This window comes from Zymoseptoria tritici, chromosome 5, assembly GCF_000219625.1.
Source record: "Zymoseptoria tritici IPO323 chromosome 5, whole genome shotgun sequence".
In the NCBI taxonomy this organism is placed as follows: Eukaryota; Fungi; Ascomycota; class Dothideomycetes; order Mycosphaerellales; family Mycosphaerellaceae; genus Zymoseptoria; species Zymoseptoria tritici.
This window is the reverse complement of record NC_018214.1, coordinates 1,457,064-1,472,614: the sequence shown is the minus strand read 5'-3', so window position 1 is coordinate 1,472,614 and position 15,551 is coordinate 1,457,064. Positions and strand designations below refer to the sequence as shown.

The 15,551-nt window shown below is 54.2% G+C and overlaps 6 protein-coding genes across 6 annotated transcripts; 3 read left to right on the top strand and 3 right to left on the bottom strand.

Moving 5' to 3' along the window:
* Positions 1-77: 77 nt before the first annotated feature.
* MYCGRDRAFT_41530 (uncharacterized protein) lies at positions 78-851 on the top strand (the record flags this gene model as incomplete). The annotated part of the gene is made up of 1 exon (XM_003852546.1): positions 78-851. One exon carries the CDS (start codon positions 78-80, stop codon positions 849-851), a length of 774 nt encoding a protein of 257 aa, XP_003852594.1.
* An 86-nt stretch (positions 852-937) lies between these two features.
* MYCGRDRAFT_42649 (uncharacterized protein) lies at positions 938-1,681 on the bottom strand (the record flags this gene model as incomplete). Its single annotated transcript, XM_003852174.1, has 2 exons — positions 938-1,175; positions 1,251-1,681. The coding sequence occupies 2 exons, from the start codon at positions 1,679-1,681 to the stop codon at positions 938-940; spliced, it is 669 nt and encodes a 222-aa protein (XP_003852222.1).
* Positions 1,682-2,025: 344 nt separating this feature from the next.
* Positions 2,026-6,295, bottom strand: MYCGRDRAFT_109531 (uncharacterized protein; the record flags this gene model as incomplete). The annotated part of the gene is made up of 6 exons (XM_003852173.1): positions 2,026-3,055; positions 3,494-3,536; positions 4,094-4,207; positions 4,649-5,395; positions 5,453-6,107; positions 6,221-6,295. 6 exons carry the CDS (start codon positions 6,293-6,295, stop codon positions 2,026-2,028), a joined length of 2,664 nt encoding a protein of 887 aa, XP_003852221.1.
* A 166-nt stretch (positions 6,296-6,461) lies between these two features.
* MYCGRDRAFT_109530 (uncharacterized protein) lies at positions 6,462-7,346 on the top strand (the record flags this gene model as incomplete). Its single annotated transcript, XM_003852547.1, has 1 exon — positions 6,462-7,346. One exon carries the CDS (start codon positions 6,741-6,743, stop codon positions 7,344-7,346), a length of 606 nt encoding a protein of 201 aa, XP_003852595.1.
* Positions 7,347-8,653: 1,307 nt separating this feature from the next.
* Positions 8,654-12,851, top strand: MYCGRDRAFT_109529 (uncharacterized protein; the record flags this gene model as incomplete). The annotated part of the gene is made up of 3 exons (XM_003852548.1): positions 8,654-8,661; positions 9,465-10,351; positions 10,405-12,851. 3 exons carry the CDS (start codon positions 8,654-8,656, stop codon positions 12,849-12,851), a joined length of 3,342 nt encoding a protein of 1,113 aa, XP_003852596.1.
* Positions 12,852-13,789: 938 nt separating this feature from the next.
* Positions 13,790-15,162, bottom strand: MYCGRDRAFT_42493 (uncharacterized protein; the record flags this gene model as incomplete). Its single annotated transcript, XM_003852172.1, has 2 exons — positions 13,790-14,418; positions 14,472-15,162. The coding sequence occupies 2 exons, from the start codon at positions 15,160-15,162 to the stop codon at positions 13,790-13,792; spliced, it is 1,320 nt and encodes a 439-aa protein (XP_003852220.1).
* Positions 15,163-15,551: the final 389 nt, after the last annotated feature.

Here is a 15,551-nt window from a genome sequence, read left to right as displayed (position 1 = left end):
TTCCTTCATCGGTACTTCTTGAGTGAAGTCAAAGGTACCCCTTGGATCAGACAGCCACCCGCGATTCTACCGACAACATGCCTCCGCTTCCTGCAGCACGCGAGAAGCGTCTCGTAGGGACCTCGCTGAAGCTTTACTTCGATCTACCCTCCACACTCCGCTACGTCGATTCCGTTGCGTTGCTATCGAGCGCCGCCGAAAAAGCCAACGTCGACCTCTTCGTCATTCCCGATTTCGTCTCCCTCCTTCCCGCCAAAGACAAGCTCGCAAAGACCAGCGTCTGGCTCGGAGCACAAGATTCGTTCAGCGAGGACAAGGGAGCATACACCGGCGAAGTCAGCCCGTTGACTCTCAGCCAAGCAGGCGTGAAGATTGTCGAGCTTGGACACGCAGAGCGGAGACGGCTTTTTGGCGAGACGGACGCGGACGTTGCGAAGAAAGCGGCTGCGGTTGTGAACAATGGCATGATACCGCTGATCTGCATCGGTGAGAAGAACAGGAGTACAATTGCCTCACAGGCAGTGGGTATCGCTGTCGACGAATGCAAACCACAGATCGAGGCTGCTCTCTCGCAAATACCCGACGACGCCGAAGTCATCCTGGCTTATGAGCCGGTATGGGCTATTGGGGCAGCTGAACCTGCAGGAGCGGATCACGTCGTAGCCGTGACACAGAACTTGCGAGCCTTGTGCGCTGGTAGAAAGGGAAGGACCAGGATTCTATACGGCGGATCCGCAGGTCCTGGAATTTTCACGAAACTCAAGGAGGGTGTGGACGGGCTTTTCCTGGGACGATTCGCGCACGACGTGAAGAATCTGGAAAAGGTGATTGAGGAGCTGGCTGAGCCATAGCCGCTCTACGACGAGTTCGATCAACAGGACTGCGTGCAATGGGAGTTTGATCCTCGGTTGAGTAACTGCGGTCCCTTTCCCGATGCCTATTTGCTCTTCTTTCCATCATGATAATCATAGTACTCCGGATAATTGTCCCGATAACCAAGCAGCTCCCTTCCCACGAACGCTACAGCGATCATCAACAGCCAGCTCACATATATTCCAAGCGCCTCCAAACCAAATGGCATCGGCACCGCCAGAGGTGTATCAGCCGAGTGCAGAAACACGAACAGCTGGAAGATACTCGGTGCGCTCTTGGCCTGCTTGCAGTCATCCAGGTATCTGTCATTCGATCAGCCAGCCGAACAGTCAGATAAGCTCAGCGGACATAGCCCAACAGGCAATTCCAAAACGTACCCGAAGAAATTCCTGAAAAATCTTTGCTCATTCTCATAGTCCTCGGGCTCCAGCTGAATGTTGATCTTTAAGTCCTCCGTCGAGCTGGCATTCTCGAACCGGTGATATCTCTTCGGGCCGAGTGTTGCGCTATTCTTGCCGCCTTTCGAGCTCAGCACTGCGCTAGGCTTGGAGTCGAGGCCAAAGTACATGTTGGCAGTCCCCTCAACGACCTGAAAGCGCTCAGTCTGGTATATATGGTAGTGGAATGGCGGCTGGATGATCGAAGGGCCCTCCTGCGGAAGCGTTGGAGGTATCGTGTGTGTCATCATATAACTCGAGCCTTTGATGTGATATTGAACAGAAGAGGTGCCCTTTTCGTAGATTACGAGGTTTTTGCCTGCGTTCGTGGTCCGTGGTGGGTGAGGAGCTCGGAGAAAGGAGAGAGCCATCGTGTCGACAGGGCGCTGCACTGGGGCTCCGGATTTTCTTGCAGTGTGTCCGAGATGTGGTTGCGAGTCTTGAGTTGATCGGGTTGGCTCAAGTAAGCTTGGAGATGCTCGTCAGCCTGTAGAATGACGTGAGGAATGGGGTAGCTGTAGGTGGGTTTTGTTCCTTTATCAGCACAAGTGTTCGGGCCGTGCAACAGAGATATCCGAAGTAATTTTCAGTACGTTACACTTCTCACGCAATGCTGAACGTCTATGCCCCGAAGAAAAGATGATACAGTCGCACCCAACGCCTCGCTAATGTCCAGCAATTCCCTTCAGAATCCAGTCGATCCGAATGTCATGGCCTAGGCAGCCATCTCAACATCTTCACTTGACTTCCTCTTCTTTGACTTCTTTTCGCCGTCCTCGCTCTTGCGCTTCTTTTTCTTCTTGACCTCAGCCTCCTCCTTCGGTGCCTCAAATGCTTCTTCCCGCTTTCGCTTTCTCTCCTCCATCTTCTCTTTCATTGCATCCTCGCGCCTCTCCTTGGCCACTCTTTCTTTCGCCGCGTTGTTGAGAAAGTACTCTCCGCTCTCAATCTGAAGGTCGACCTTGCTCTTCTCTTGCGGTGGCGGGAACGGAGTATACACCTTCTTGCTCTTGTCCGACACGTTCCGTGGTACTCTTCGTTTGCTCAAGTTGCGCTTTTTGAAATGCGGCAGGAAGCGGTCCCAGTTCTCGTTCTTCAATTCGGGGTCTTTTGCGAGCTCGCGCTTGATCATGAGCTCTTTAACGTGGTAGATCGGGTGTATGTTGTCCATGCAATCCTCCACCACTCGTCGTACCTCTTTCAGTGACTTGTACCCTCCCATGACCGACACCGTGTTTCCTTGCACCAGAATGTACGTCTGCGTGAGCAGCTCCAACGCTTTGAGAGTGCTTCCGTTCGGTCCGAGAATTCGCTGCCTTCGCTTGACGAAGCGCTCCTTATTTCGCACCATTCCTCGAATTTTGATCACATCGCAGGCCATGCCATCTTCCAGAATCTTGACTGCCTGAGGTGCAGGTACGCTACGGGCGAGCAGCTTGATCAGATCGCGGGCGTTGAGAATGCTTGCCGGGTCATAGGTCTTTCGCGTCGTCTTAACCGTCATGCTACCCTCGACCAAGTCCAATGTGCAGGCGATGCCGTATTTCTCCAGTTGTCTCGTAATCATCGGCCATGACGCTTTGAGGTAGGCTTCGCGATATTTGGGGAAAAGTGTAGAAAAGCTGCTCTCCTCGCTGAAGGTTCCTCCTGCGTTCTGCTCGGGGGTGAAGGCCTCTTCCTTCCATTTGTCGATGTCGTCCGTGTCCCATGGTTTGTCCTTTTTGTATGTGGACGGCATCTTGCTGCTGTCGTTGTGTGAGGCGCAAAGTGGTCGGGAAAATAAAATGTCGGTCGATCTTGAATTTCCAGGTTCCATTCGGGTGAAGAGCGGCTTCGACTGACTAAGCTGAATCCACTCCTGTCCCCGTCCTTCGTTGCAATCCTTCTTCATCCTTTCACATGCCGGTCAAGTCTTCACCATTATCAATGGGCCGAGCAGCTATCATGTGTGTCGCCGACTGTCGCCAGTATATAACACCTGTGCAACGGCGGTCTCGAAACACCACCACGCAAGCCCCGCCAACAAGATGCCTCCGTCCACCGCCACATCGTTGAGTCTGCCTGAGCGCCTGCAATCATTCGAGGACTACTGGGACGATGATGAGGCCGCAGCAAGACAGCTGGCAGCCATTGGCCACGTTTATGACCGTCCACCCCTCGCAGCGCTCGAAGAAGGGACTTACTGCATTTCTTGCGGCGCGTTCGCGAAGCGAACCGACAGTGTCCCTACGCTTCAAGGATCATTGTTCAAGGGGCCGTCCAGACGTGAAATTGGACCGAAGACGTTTTCTTTCCACCATTCGACATGTCTACGCTTGCAGCTGCGGATTCCACTTGAGATCCACACCTCGCCTGGTCTGCTCGGAAGACTCATGCAGTCCGGCTTGCAGCTGTCATGTTCGAGCTGGTCACCTCGCCTGTTAGGCGGCCTTGTAAAGTCTCATGGGAATAGAGAGAACCCCGTCTCACCCTGCCAACGGGAGGAAGGCAGTACCGATATCAGTGTTCCATCATCCCAGAGTCATCCACTATCCAACCTGCCGGCCGAGATCAGGGCTGAAATCTACACGTTGATTATGCCTAGGATGGAGCCGGTCACAACTATTGTCACGACGAATCGAGAAGGCACCCGTTTGACGACTTGGGCAGGTTCCCGGAATCTGCGCGTTGACGCGCCGAGCAAACTCAATCTCTTGAGATCTTGTCGTGCCATTCATGAGGATGCGCGAGATGTGCTCTTCCATGCCACGACGTTCAAGCTCGATTCAACCCGGCTCTTGTACCTCTTCCTACGTCACATCGGAGCACATGGTCGCCAACTTCTTCGGTCTGTGGATGTTGTCTGCGGAAGTCGCGAAGATGCCATTGCTTTTGCCTTACTAGCTGCTTGCCCGAAGCTGAGATCAATCACAATTAGGCTTGCAAGAGGGACGCTCCTGCCAGGAAACAGGAGTTCGCTATGGATCTTGGACGGGGTCGCGTGTCTGTTGGAGCTCAGTGGCTTGGAGAGAGTCACGTTTGGTGAGTGTAGCATCTCGCCATATCTACATCACGATACGCATGACGGAGGACTGGTTCAGCGCGAATTAACGAGACCGAAAGGCGCCCCCAGTGGAATCAGGTGGGTGGACGGTTATCCAGACCTTTGAAGAAGAGCTGGCCTGGATCGTGGCTAATGGCTCGGCATGCCTTTTGTGGTGGCTTCCTCCTAGACGCCACTTTCAGCGCCGCAGATCGATCGTAGCACGATTCAACGACTACTTGGTAGTACGTACATTATCCTCGCAAACTTCACAACAGGCTCATTCCCTCAAAAAGCACCAACAACCCATACGCACCCGGATCTGGCACACCTCTTGTGGCGCTTTCGTCCAGATACGTACTCCTCCCCAACTTGGCCTCCATCTTCTTCGTCCCCTCCACGCCCTCCCTCGCCTTCTCCAACGCCGGCTTCGCATCCCCACCATTACCAGCCAACGTCTCCACAAAAGGAATCAAAGCATCCATCATGGTCCGATCGCCCACTCTAGCATTCGTGTACTTGCAAAGTTGCTCCAACGCACCCTGCAACGCGGCTGGGACACTACTCTCACTTGCTAAGGAAGCCGCAAGAGCAGTGAGAAAGATACAGTACAACGCCCCGGAGGTGCCGCCCATGTTGACTTCCAACTCAGCCACGAGTTCAGCGACGATCTCTGAAAGTTTTGTGAGGTCGCGGGATGAAACGAAGGAGAGAACTTGCTTCGCGCCGTCACGGAGGGTGTAGCCACAATCGCCATCGCCGACGATAGTGTCGTATTCGGTGATGATGGGTTCCGCATTGATGACGGCGTTGCAGCCCGCTTCGATTCGTGCTCGGACCTGGGCGTCACTGAAGGTGATTCTGGAGTCGGATGATGAGTATGACTTGGTGAGAGGCGCTGCGTTGGAGGCTGAGGCACCAATCGGAGCATGCTTCTTCGGTTTTGGTGAAGCCGCCAGGAACTGTGATGAGATCGGGCAGATGGAGATGCAGAAGCCGCGGGCAGCCTCAGTGTGGTTGAGGATCGTGGAGTGCGAGAGGGTGTATTGGATGTCTTGTGAGTCTGGTGGGTGATGTCAGCTCTCAAGTCCTGCTCGCATGGTACGTACGGTCTACTCACCTAAAAACTGCGCGATCTCGCCAGCGATGATGTAGTTCTCCAACCGACTTAGGCCATTGACGTCGCTGAAATGCGCAGAGTAAACAACCTCCTCTCCTTCTTTGACCTTCAACTTCTTCATCACATTCTTCAAGTCCCTCTCAACAGCATGCTTCGCGCTCTCAAACCCAGCTGCTCCTTCTGCATGCAACACCGCAGGGTTGCCCTCCGCCTTCTCAGTATGAAACTTTGAATGAGCAGTACTGGCACCGTCGACGAAGTTTTTCAACAATTCCGCTACGTTGTGAGGATTCGACCGGATGCCATCCTTTGCCGTCCCGAGGAGATGCAGGACATGATTCTGTTCGAGCTCGCCGTCCGTTTCAATTTCAATGAACTCTGGAGCATGGCTCTCGACATTTCGCTTCCTGCCAGCTCGAACGACTACCACACCGCTCGGGACCTGGACTCCAGCATACTCCAAAGTATGAGGCAAGTCGGCCGCAGTGAGGATGCCGGCTCCAGCAGTCTCCGTCACGATGGCAGTGACATGTCTGTCGTCCAGGAGCTTGGAGGAGAGTTTTCCCGAGGTACCGAATGCAACGATATGGACGAACTTGCTGTTCGCGTGAGCGGTGTCCACGAGGATGTTCTGGCCTTTGGAAGTTTGGATTGACTTCACTGTTGGTCGAATAAGAGGAAAGAGAGTGTTCCAGCGAGACGGGTTCTCGAGATCGAGGGTGGAAGACGAGATAGGTACTGTTTGCTCAACTACGACTGCCATCTTACAAGAACGACATGTGAAATGAGACGGACGACATCCGGAGCAGTCACGTTGATTGCCTTGTATGCTCTCCACAACATAATGAGGGGTATTCTCCGCTTCCTCTCGGCATGTCCGGAAAGGGCAATCCGTCGCTCCTTCCTAAACCAGCCTCGCACTGGAATAATCCACAGCCAACGTTGCCGCGGAGAAGACCAAGCAAGTACAGATTCTGTACTTTTGCAGCCTCCTCCAAGGGCCGCAAGAATCGCAGCTGAGTTCTGGCTCAACTTCTGAACAGCTAGGTACTCCTTGTACAAGGCTCTCTGATCCAGGCACAGGCTGCTAGAAAGCCCCGCATCGCGGGGTACTAATGGCCACGGACAAAAGGTAATAAGACGTGATCCTGCTCAACCTGCAGTCCGGAACTCGCGATCAGTTTCTCACATTTCTTCCATTGTCATCCTCTGCTTCAAGCCGGCCCAATCGTCCAGACGAGCTGCCTCGCACAAGATCGAGAGAAACCTAAGACGAAGCACACACATCATGGCGTCCCAAGCTCTCCGGGACAAACAGGCTCCCATAAAAGCAAGCTACAAGACCGACCCCGACTCCGCCATCATCACGCTCAACGCCTCCGGCTCGCTCGACGCCAGCACCATCACTTGCAAACTCGACACGGGGAAGCAAGCCGCCGCAGCCGAAGCCAAAATCGCGGGTCTCCATCAAAAGTCGGGCGGCGAAGGCTACGAAATCTCTGGCGAGCTATGCAGCGGTGACATGCTGCTGGAAGCCCTCGTGGCCTGCGCAGGTGTGACGCTCAAAGCCGTGGCCACGGCGATGGACATTCCGATCAAGTCGGGCACCGTTCGGGCTGAAGGAGACTTGGACTTCAAGGGCACAATGGGCGTGGACCGCGATGCACCGGTGGGATTCAAGGATATCCGATTGAGCTTTGATCTGAAGTTTCAGGATGGCGAGCTGGTCCCTGACGAGAAGGTGGAAAAGCTGGGCAAGTTGACGGAGAGATACTGTGTGGTGCTGCAAACCATTTCTAAGAAGCCCAACATGAGCGTCTCCTTGCACGGTTCGCAGAAAGATCCTGAGGATGCTTCTATCGAGAGGGCAACGGCTTGGGGCCACAAGGGATGATGGAGAATATGCAATGCATAAATTGCGGCCGTAGCGAAAGAGGCAAATGTTCAATGACTGCAGTTATCCCGAAGAAAGACCATCGGCGGGCGCGTCGTGTATATAGCTCTCTGTTCTATTGTTCCGTGAAAGCTGAACCGCAATAACGCTTGCCTGAGATGCGCAGCCGTCAGGTCGTGTTCGGCCGAGTTTCATGTCGATGTTCCTCAATTTGCTGGGCCAGTCAGCTCAACTTTGAACGCGTGTATCTTCATCCATCAACACAATTATCATCTATCTGACCACCACTATGTAGCAGAAACAGGATCTTAGCGTCTATGTTCAATGCGACGCTGCTAAACACGCGTCCATTGGTATAGTGGGGCTGCTGCTCGGCGTCGCCGATCACATCGGATGTTTGTTCCTGGCCTGTCGTCTCTTGAACAGGCGAATGTTTCGAAACGAACGTGCCGATCTGATATACAGGGCGAAGTTCGTGCCTCAATGGCATGACCTGTGAAAAAATGGGCATGCCGGATATTGTTATCCGGTCAGCGGCGGATTTAACCGCCAGCCGTATCCCGACAAGCGATCGAGGGATGGCGTCAGCCCTTCGAGCTGACACGGAGGATCTCTATGCACGGCAAGTCCTGCCGATGAAGACACACGCGCTGACTGGTGCTGGAGACGCATCGCATCCCATCGACGGAACAACCGTGGAATAAATGGACGGATCTGGTGACCGTGAAGGGACGGGCATTTCAGCTCATCAGCCCTAACCCAATGACGCTCGGATCCTTGTCGTTCTGCAAGAGCTTTCTAGGTTGCAAGAAGCAGTTAGGGCAGCGAGACCAAGAGGAAACGTGCCTTGGGATGTCCATCTCTCGAGATTCAACCCTCAACACAGGTTTCGTCGGGATTACTATAGCAGATCAAGCCAATGAGACTCCAACACCGCAGCGACTGGCTTAAATGATGCATCAGTCAACCCATCACTCGCATAGGGCACCGTCACGGTGTTCGCCATCGCAAGCACTTTCCTGTCGGCGGACCCATGCAAATGCCAAGGCGAGGCAAACGGCAAACAGGGGGTGGTGGTTGTTCTTGAACCAGGGAGGTCGTGTGGTTACATGTGATTTCTCATTTAGCTGTGATTGTTTGCCAGTAGAAGAACGAGAAGTCGATGCACCGAGTCAATCGGCCGGCCATCGAACTCGCTTCCTACTCATGTAGCGCTCCGGCTAGAGAGACGCCAGAGTCGAACTGGTTAGCCTAGAGTGATTGTATGTATGTATACAGAAGTTCGAATGGCGATGGCGATGGCACCCATGCATGGGTGAGGAATTCGAAGCATGATGTCAAGCCCTTGGTGAAGACTTCGCTCGGCGTCATCCGCTCGTCGATTCGCGCTCGGTTTGCGGGCGGTGGTAGTAGGCAGGCATTCTTCTTCGTCTGCTAGCATCAGTCTTTGCGAGCTCCAGTCTGAGATTCCTCCAACCCTTCCCGCTCCGCTTCCAAACCTACTCTTTTCACGTACCGCCCATCTCGTCTCCGCCGCCCCATACGCCATCCCCGAAAAAGGGATTCTCCACCTCTTCCCTCAGGCACGCATCAGCGCCAGCACTCAAAATCTGCCACGAGCTCTGCGGCGAACCCCTCCCTCTGAAGTTGAACTGCAAGCGGGACCTGACTTGCCTCCCGCGCATGTGGATACTTTGCTGACAACCGAACATCGTCTATCTCGACTGCACGCCATCTTCAGCGGAAAGTCATCTTGACGACGACGACAATCCGTCTGTCCAATCGACGCCTTGGGCAAAGGACGTCGCGGATAATCGCCGCTGTAGCGACGAAGAATTTTCAACCGGGAATTTTGGACGTCGGCATTATTTGCGCCGAGCTCTTGCCGCCAGAATACCTTACTGGATTTCATTCTCCACGAACAATCACTCCCTCTTCGCATCGCCAGGCCCTCGCGGCGCACCCGCATACCTGACACACCGCACCACCGCACCGAACCTTCCGACCACAGACACGGACCCGCTTCGCGTGCCTTCGCTCCTTCCCCTCTGCACCTTCCCGTCACTCGCTAAATCTGGTGGAACGCACCCTTCCGATGAGCACTCGACACTAGTACAGGACCTCCGACGTCTCCACCATCGTCGGCTGCTCGCGCAGCGTCTATATTACTATGGACAACAACCATTTCAATCCCGGCTATAATCCATATGGTCAAGGCGCGCCGCAGAATCTTGCCCCGCAACACCCCGGTCAGCAGCAACAGTCTGGAGGGCAGCAGCAGCACCAGCAGCATCCTCAACAGCAGCATCACCAGCACGGACAGCCGCCGAACATTGGCTCACCGTATGGTGGTCTCTCTGCGCAGAACCACCAGGCGTCACAGCAGCAACAACCATCGCCGTCCCACACGACCCTTCCTCCTCTGCAAGCTCAGAACGGCTACCCGCAGTTCGGCTCGCTGTCTCATACCTACGCGAACTCCCAGTCGCAACCTTCGAGCGCGCCGCACACTCCGAGCTCTTCGTCAATGACTTCGAATGGCCCCAGCGGGTACGGTAGCAACAATGGCTCCATGCTCCCGCCATCTTACCCAGCCAACCCGTACGGACACCTTTCGCAGTCGATGATGTACCCTTCATCGACCGCGACATCGATGCCACCGAGCAGTTCGACCGTCGGCCTTCCTACGATTCGTCCAATGCCGCCTGGAGGGGCCGGCGCGCCCAACGGTCTGCCAAGTCTCGCAACTGCTGCGCAAATGGGTCAGGTCGGACAACAGGCATCGTTCATGCAGAATGAGGAGGCTCCAACACATGTGGTGGGATCGCAGGGTAGACGTGGCATTTTGCCCAGCGCGCCAGGCAGGCCAAACCCACCGGCTCAGGGCAGTGGTCAAGTCGCAAAGAGCATGATTCCTACAAAAGACGCGGATGGAAAATTTCCGTGCCCGCACTGCAACAAGACATATCTGCATGCCAAACACTTGAAGCGTCATCTTCTTCGGCGTAAGTTTTCGAGAGCCATTCTCGGATTCACCAAAATGCTGACAGTTCTCTAGACACTGGTGATCGACCGTACATGTGTCATCTGTGCAAAGACACTTTCAGTCGTAGTGATATCCTCAAGCGGCATTTCCAGAAGTGCTCATTGCGCAGAGGCAACCCCACCGGTGCCAATCACTTGGCCCACCAGCGTCGCAACACAAACACGAACAACCGGCTCTCCATGACGCAGCAGGATGGGCCGATTGGACTTGCAAACATGCCCGAGGTTGCAGGCCCATCTGGGTATAACACTGGCGTTGTAGGAAGTAGTCCGAGTGTCAATGGCGACTTGTCAGGTCGATCCTCCCGAGCGAACAGTATCATAACGCCAGCGAGTATCGCCAACCGGAACAATGCAGCAGGACTCGGCATACTGGCTTCGAATGGAGCCAATGGTGAGCAGATGACCACTTCGGCGCCCTACCAATCTGGGATGAATGCGTATGCGATGCAAAACGGTGCCAGCGGCGCGCCAATGCCGACGAGTTATCCATTCAACGGACAGCAGCAAGTCAATAATGCTATCTACAGCAACCCAAACACCCCACAGCAGATGTCTTTTTTAGGCCATCAGAGCTCGCGCTTCGACAACAGCCAAGCGAACAACCATCAACCGATGCCAAATGGTGATGGTAACGGCGTCGACTGGACCCGTATGTTCACACAAGGTGGCCAGGATGGCTTTATCGGCAGCCATTCTGCGAACGCGAGCTCGCAAGGAATCTCAAACCTCAAGACCGAATCTTCAAACCACAAAACGGACTACAACGCTCAAAACGAAGTCAGCAACGAGTCTTTTTTAGGTAACCTTTACTCGCACTCCGGCGGCTTCGGGGGCGAGGAAATCGAGAATGGCATCCCAGGGTTTCCCAACTGGAGCACGGAAGACCCATTGCAGGCCAAATGCGACAGTCTGATGCTGCATTGCTTCCCAGACGGTCCGGAGTCTGTGCACGGCAACTCCGCCGCCGAACTCATGCAGATGTGCTTAAAGCCGGAGAATGTCAAGCACTTTGCCGAGCACTACACTTCGTTTCATGGACACTGGCCAATTCTACACATGCCAACATTCAAGCTCACAGACGCGGAAAACAACCTGGTCCTTGCGATTTTGTGCATTGGAGCAGTGTACAGTCCCAAGTTGGCTGTACACCAAGTCCGCCAGATGATGGAATTTGTCAAGAAAACCGTGCAGACAAGGTCAAGCGTCTACACTCGGACGCTCAGCGGACAAGTCAACGGTATGGGCATTCAGCCATTCGAAGTGGAAGAACTCCAAGCATTGTCCATGCTGCAGACACTCTTCCTGTGGCACGGCGAGCCATCGCAACGCGAAGCTGCACGCGGTGAATTCACCATGTTGGTGCGCATTGCAAAGGCTATGGGCCTCTTCCAGACTGCGCCCATGGGACATTATGCCTTCTCCATGCTGCACTCGCTTCGCAACTCGCAAGCGACCCAATTCCAGGCATCGAACTGGAACTGGCAAGGCTGGCTCGAGCAGGAGAAACGTAACCGTATTCTGTACCAAGTCATCATGACCGATGCGGCGATGGTCATGTTCTTCAACACTCACCCTCAATTGGATCCGATGGAAGTCAGTCTCATGCTGCCTGCCGATGACGCGGCTTGGGATGCCGGAACCCAGTACGAATGCGCGAATGCTCTCGGGTTGAATGGTGAACATGCGCAAGCAAAGAACGCGAACGGCACCCGACGACCTGTGCAGCCAACGATGCAAGGTGCGATGTGCGCGCTGCTTGATAACTACGCCACCTTCCAGCCGAACACGACCAATGTCTTCTCCAAATTCTTGCTCATCCACGCCTTGATCATCCGCATCGTCGCCTGCCAGAAGGCCACGCTCCTTCCAGAAGGTCAATTCCAAGGCTTCAGCTCCGGGTTCAACACCAGCACGCCTGCTACACCCTTGTCACAGAACGACTGGCTCGAGCAGCATGGTAATGGGTCATTGAGCGCACCCAACAGCGGACACGGTACCCCAACCGATCATTACAGCCCGAAAATGAACGCCACAGCAGCGGCTCACGTGGAGAAGAAACGTCTCGGCCAGGCTCTGGAAAAATGGAAGCGCAATTGGGATCACGATATGGAGCTGCAGTATCCACCGCAGCACTATCACCAACGGCGTTTCGGCTTCAGCCGCGATGGCGTTCACTTCTTCTATCTCGGTCGCAGCTTCCTGCAATCCCAGCAACCTGCGGACTGGCAAGTTCCTGCAGATGCGCGATTCAAGCGGGTCCTCGCTTTGCTCAAGCGCATCAAGGGCGTTGTCGTGGGCGACAATGAGAAGATTGGACAGGACATCGGCTCTGTCGGCGATATCGACGACTCTTATGGATTGGACAGTCTCAACTTGGACATGAAGTTGCTGTTCAAGCCGTACAACAGTCATCTCGACAGTCCTGTCGTTGGTGTTCAGACTCACAATCCAGCATGAGCCACGTTTTCCCGATACGGTCCTCGACACCATTATCACGGCGCACACGGCAAAAAGTTTGCACATTTCGACCTCGAGAGTCTCACAGTATTATCCAGCTTCCTCCCGGATATTCTGGGTCATACTGTTTCGCACATACAAATGGGAGGCTCACATTGCGAGGACCGAATTTCACGACATGAACAGAAGAAGGAGAAGAACAGAACATAACGAACCAAAACATACATTATAGAACAAGGCCAGGATGACGTGGAGCCAGCACTCGCCCTCAGAGGAGTCGACCCTGCATTCCAGCAGTGAGGATACGACAAAAAAGAAGGAGAACCAGTGGCGTTTGGAGAAGAACGATTGATTTGCTGCTGCATTTACTCTGCGAAAAAGGAGATGGGCGGCTCTCGGCTCCGTCTTTTGACGGATGCTTTGAGATGTGGTGTATTTCACACATAACGACAGCATGGAGGTTTTGCGTGGTTTGTCCGGCGGATCGATTGTGGATGTGCGCATGTGTGCAATGTACCCTCAGAACGGACGAGCGACGGGTGTGGGTGGTGTCACGGCAATTTGTGTACCTTTTCCTCTTGTTTCTTGCGAGACTGCATGGGCGCGAGCTCGATGTTTGTGTGTAGCTCGCTGCAGAAGGCTGATTCTAGCTTCAAGTGTGATGTGTATATTCAATTTCCGAGACCTTTTCGCATTTTGTGATGTTGTTCGATATGGTGGTGAATCAATGATGAAGGCCCGGTAGGTGAGCGTGATCTGTTGGAAAGGTTGTACCTTTTGTGTCATACCTGTGGGACAGGTCTCGTGCTTCATTGCTGTCTGGTCTCGTGTCTATACTGCCGTCGAATGCTGCTGTCACTAAGCTTTGAATCTTGCTCGATCATCTGGAATAGCCTCTCTCACTCACCCGCGTTCGCAATGCAGATCCACCGAATCCATCACTCTCCCTCCCGCGACCTCCGATCTTGTCCACCAATCTTCTTTGCCTTCAAGCCAGCAAAAGCGAATTGTTGCAATGCCGCACTGCCCATCATACACGGAAATCCAATCCGACCGCACTTCTCGACCGCCTCACCCAATTTTCGGCCCACCTCCTCCGCCTGCGGACAATCCGCCAGACTCCACTCGTCCTTCTCCAACATATCCGGAATACACTTGACGAAAATGGCATTCCAGCCCGCCGCCTTGGAGATGATCTCACACAAGGTCTTCCGATCAAGACCGAGCGACTTGCAGAACGCCATGCCCTCCACGCTCGCGGCGAGGTGGATTCCGGTGAGCAAGTCGACGATAGTGTCCTTGCTGACTTTGTGGGAGGCGCTCATATTGATGTCTGCGGATGTCATTTCGTGGACGAGGGAGGGTTGAGTTGCGGGGAGGTAGAGTTGCACCAGGGCGGCGTCGTCGACTTTGAGGAGACCTGCTCGCACACCTTGTAGATAGAGTTGCTCGGCTGTGTCGGCTAGAGGAGTGGGAAATTGGGAGGAGCGAGCAGTGTGCGTTACGATTGTGGCATCTTTGAGGATTATGCCTAGGGCGGAGTAGGGATGCCAGTCGTTTTTGAGCACTGGATTGAACGTGTTAGTGGTGGACGCGGTGTTTTTAGGGTGTCAATCTTACTGTGTGGAACGCGGTTCTCGAACATGAAGCTGGCTCCATCGGACTTGTTGACGTGTTCGGCCACAGCATCGGTATTCAGACCGACTGTAGCTGCTAGACCCATCGCCTCGGACGCGGTGATGATGTTTGTTGCCGCGAGGAGCTGGTGAACAGTCTTGGTTTTGGTGCCGTCGCTAATCGCGCCCATACGGTAGAGATTCGCGGACATACACTGCAGCACTTCCTTTGCTTCGTCGAGATGTTCCACTGGGCCGGATTCGAAGATGGAAAGCGTGCCATTGGCAGCACGAATGGTGCCGCCCGAGACTGGACAGTCGAGGAGCTTGATGTCGGGTCTGCCTTCGTCGTCGAGACGTCTTCGAAGCTCCGGGAGGAAGGATGGCGGTGTAGTCGAGCAGAGAATAAAAGTCTTGTTCTTGCCCAGGCCTTTGATGAGGCAGTCCTCGCCCTCGAATAGCAGGCTTATGGTTTGGGTATTGTTGGCGACCATTGACACGAAGAATTCAGCCTCTGATGCTGCCTCTCGAGGCGTTTTTGCTCCCTTGCCGCCGGCTTCGACGAAGCTGTCCACAAGCGGTTGATAGACATCAAAACCGGTGACGCTGAAGCCTTCCTTGACCAAGTTTTTGGCCATGCCGCCGCCCATGGCTCCCAGGCCTGCGAAACCGACTTTCGGTTTTGTAGAAGTCATGATTGTGACCTTGAAGGTGCCGAATGGACTTGTTTCCTGTGGGTGTGGTCGAAAGTCAAAGAGTTGATGTACCAGCAGCGGAGTGATGTCGTTGTTTCCACAAAGGTTACCCGGAGCTGCAAGCCGTGTGAACATTCAGGCTCAAGTCGCCGACTCCAAGAGAACTCACCCCATCTCCTGCCGACAATAACGGAATGGTTCCATTCTCAGCAGTCCCACCGGCTTTCGACCATGCTCGAGCCTTCCGTCAAACGCCGACATTGTGCCATGGAGGCAAGGTGAAGGTGTTCTTACCCTTTTGGTGGGGCCCTACCAAAACTGTCCTTCTGCTCACATTGACCACTGAGTCTCCCACACGAAGGCTCCGGCATCTCCAACACAGCAAGCCG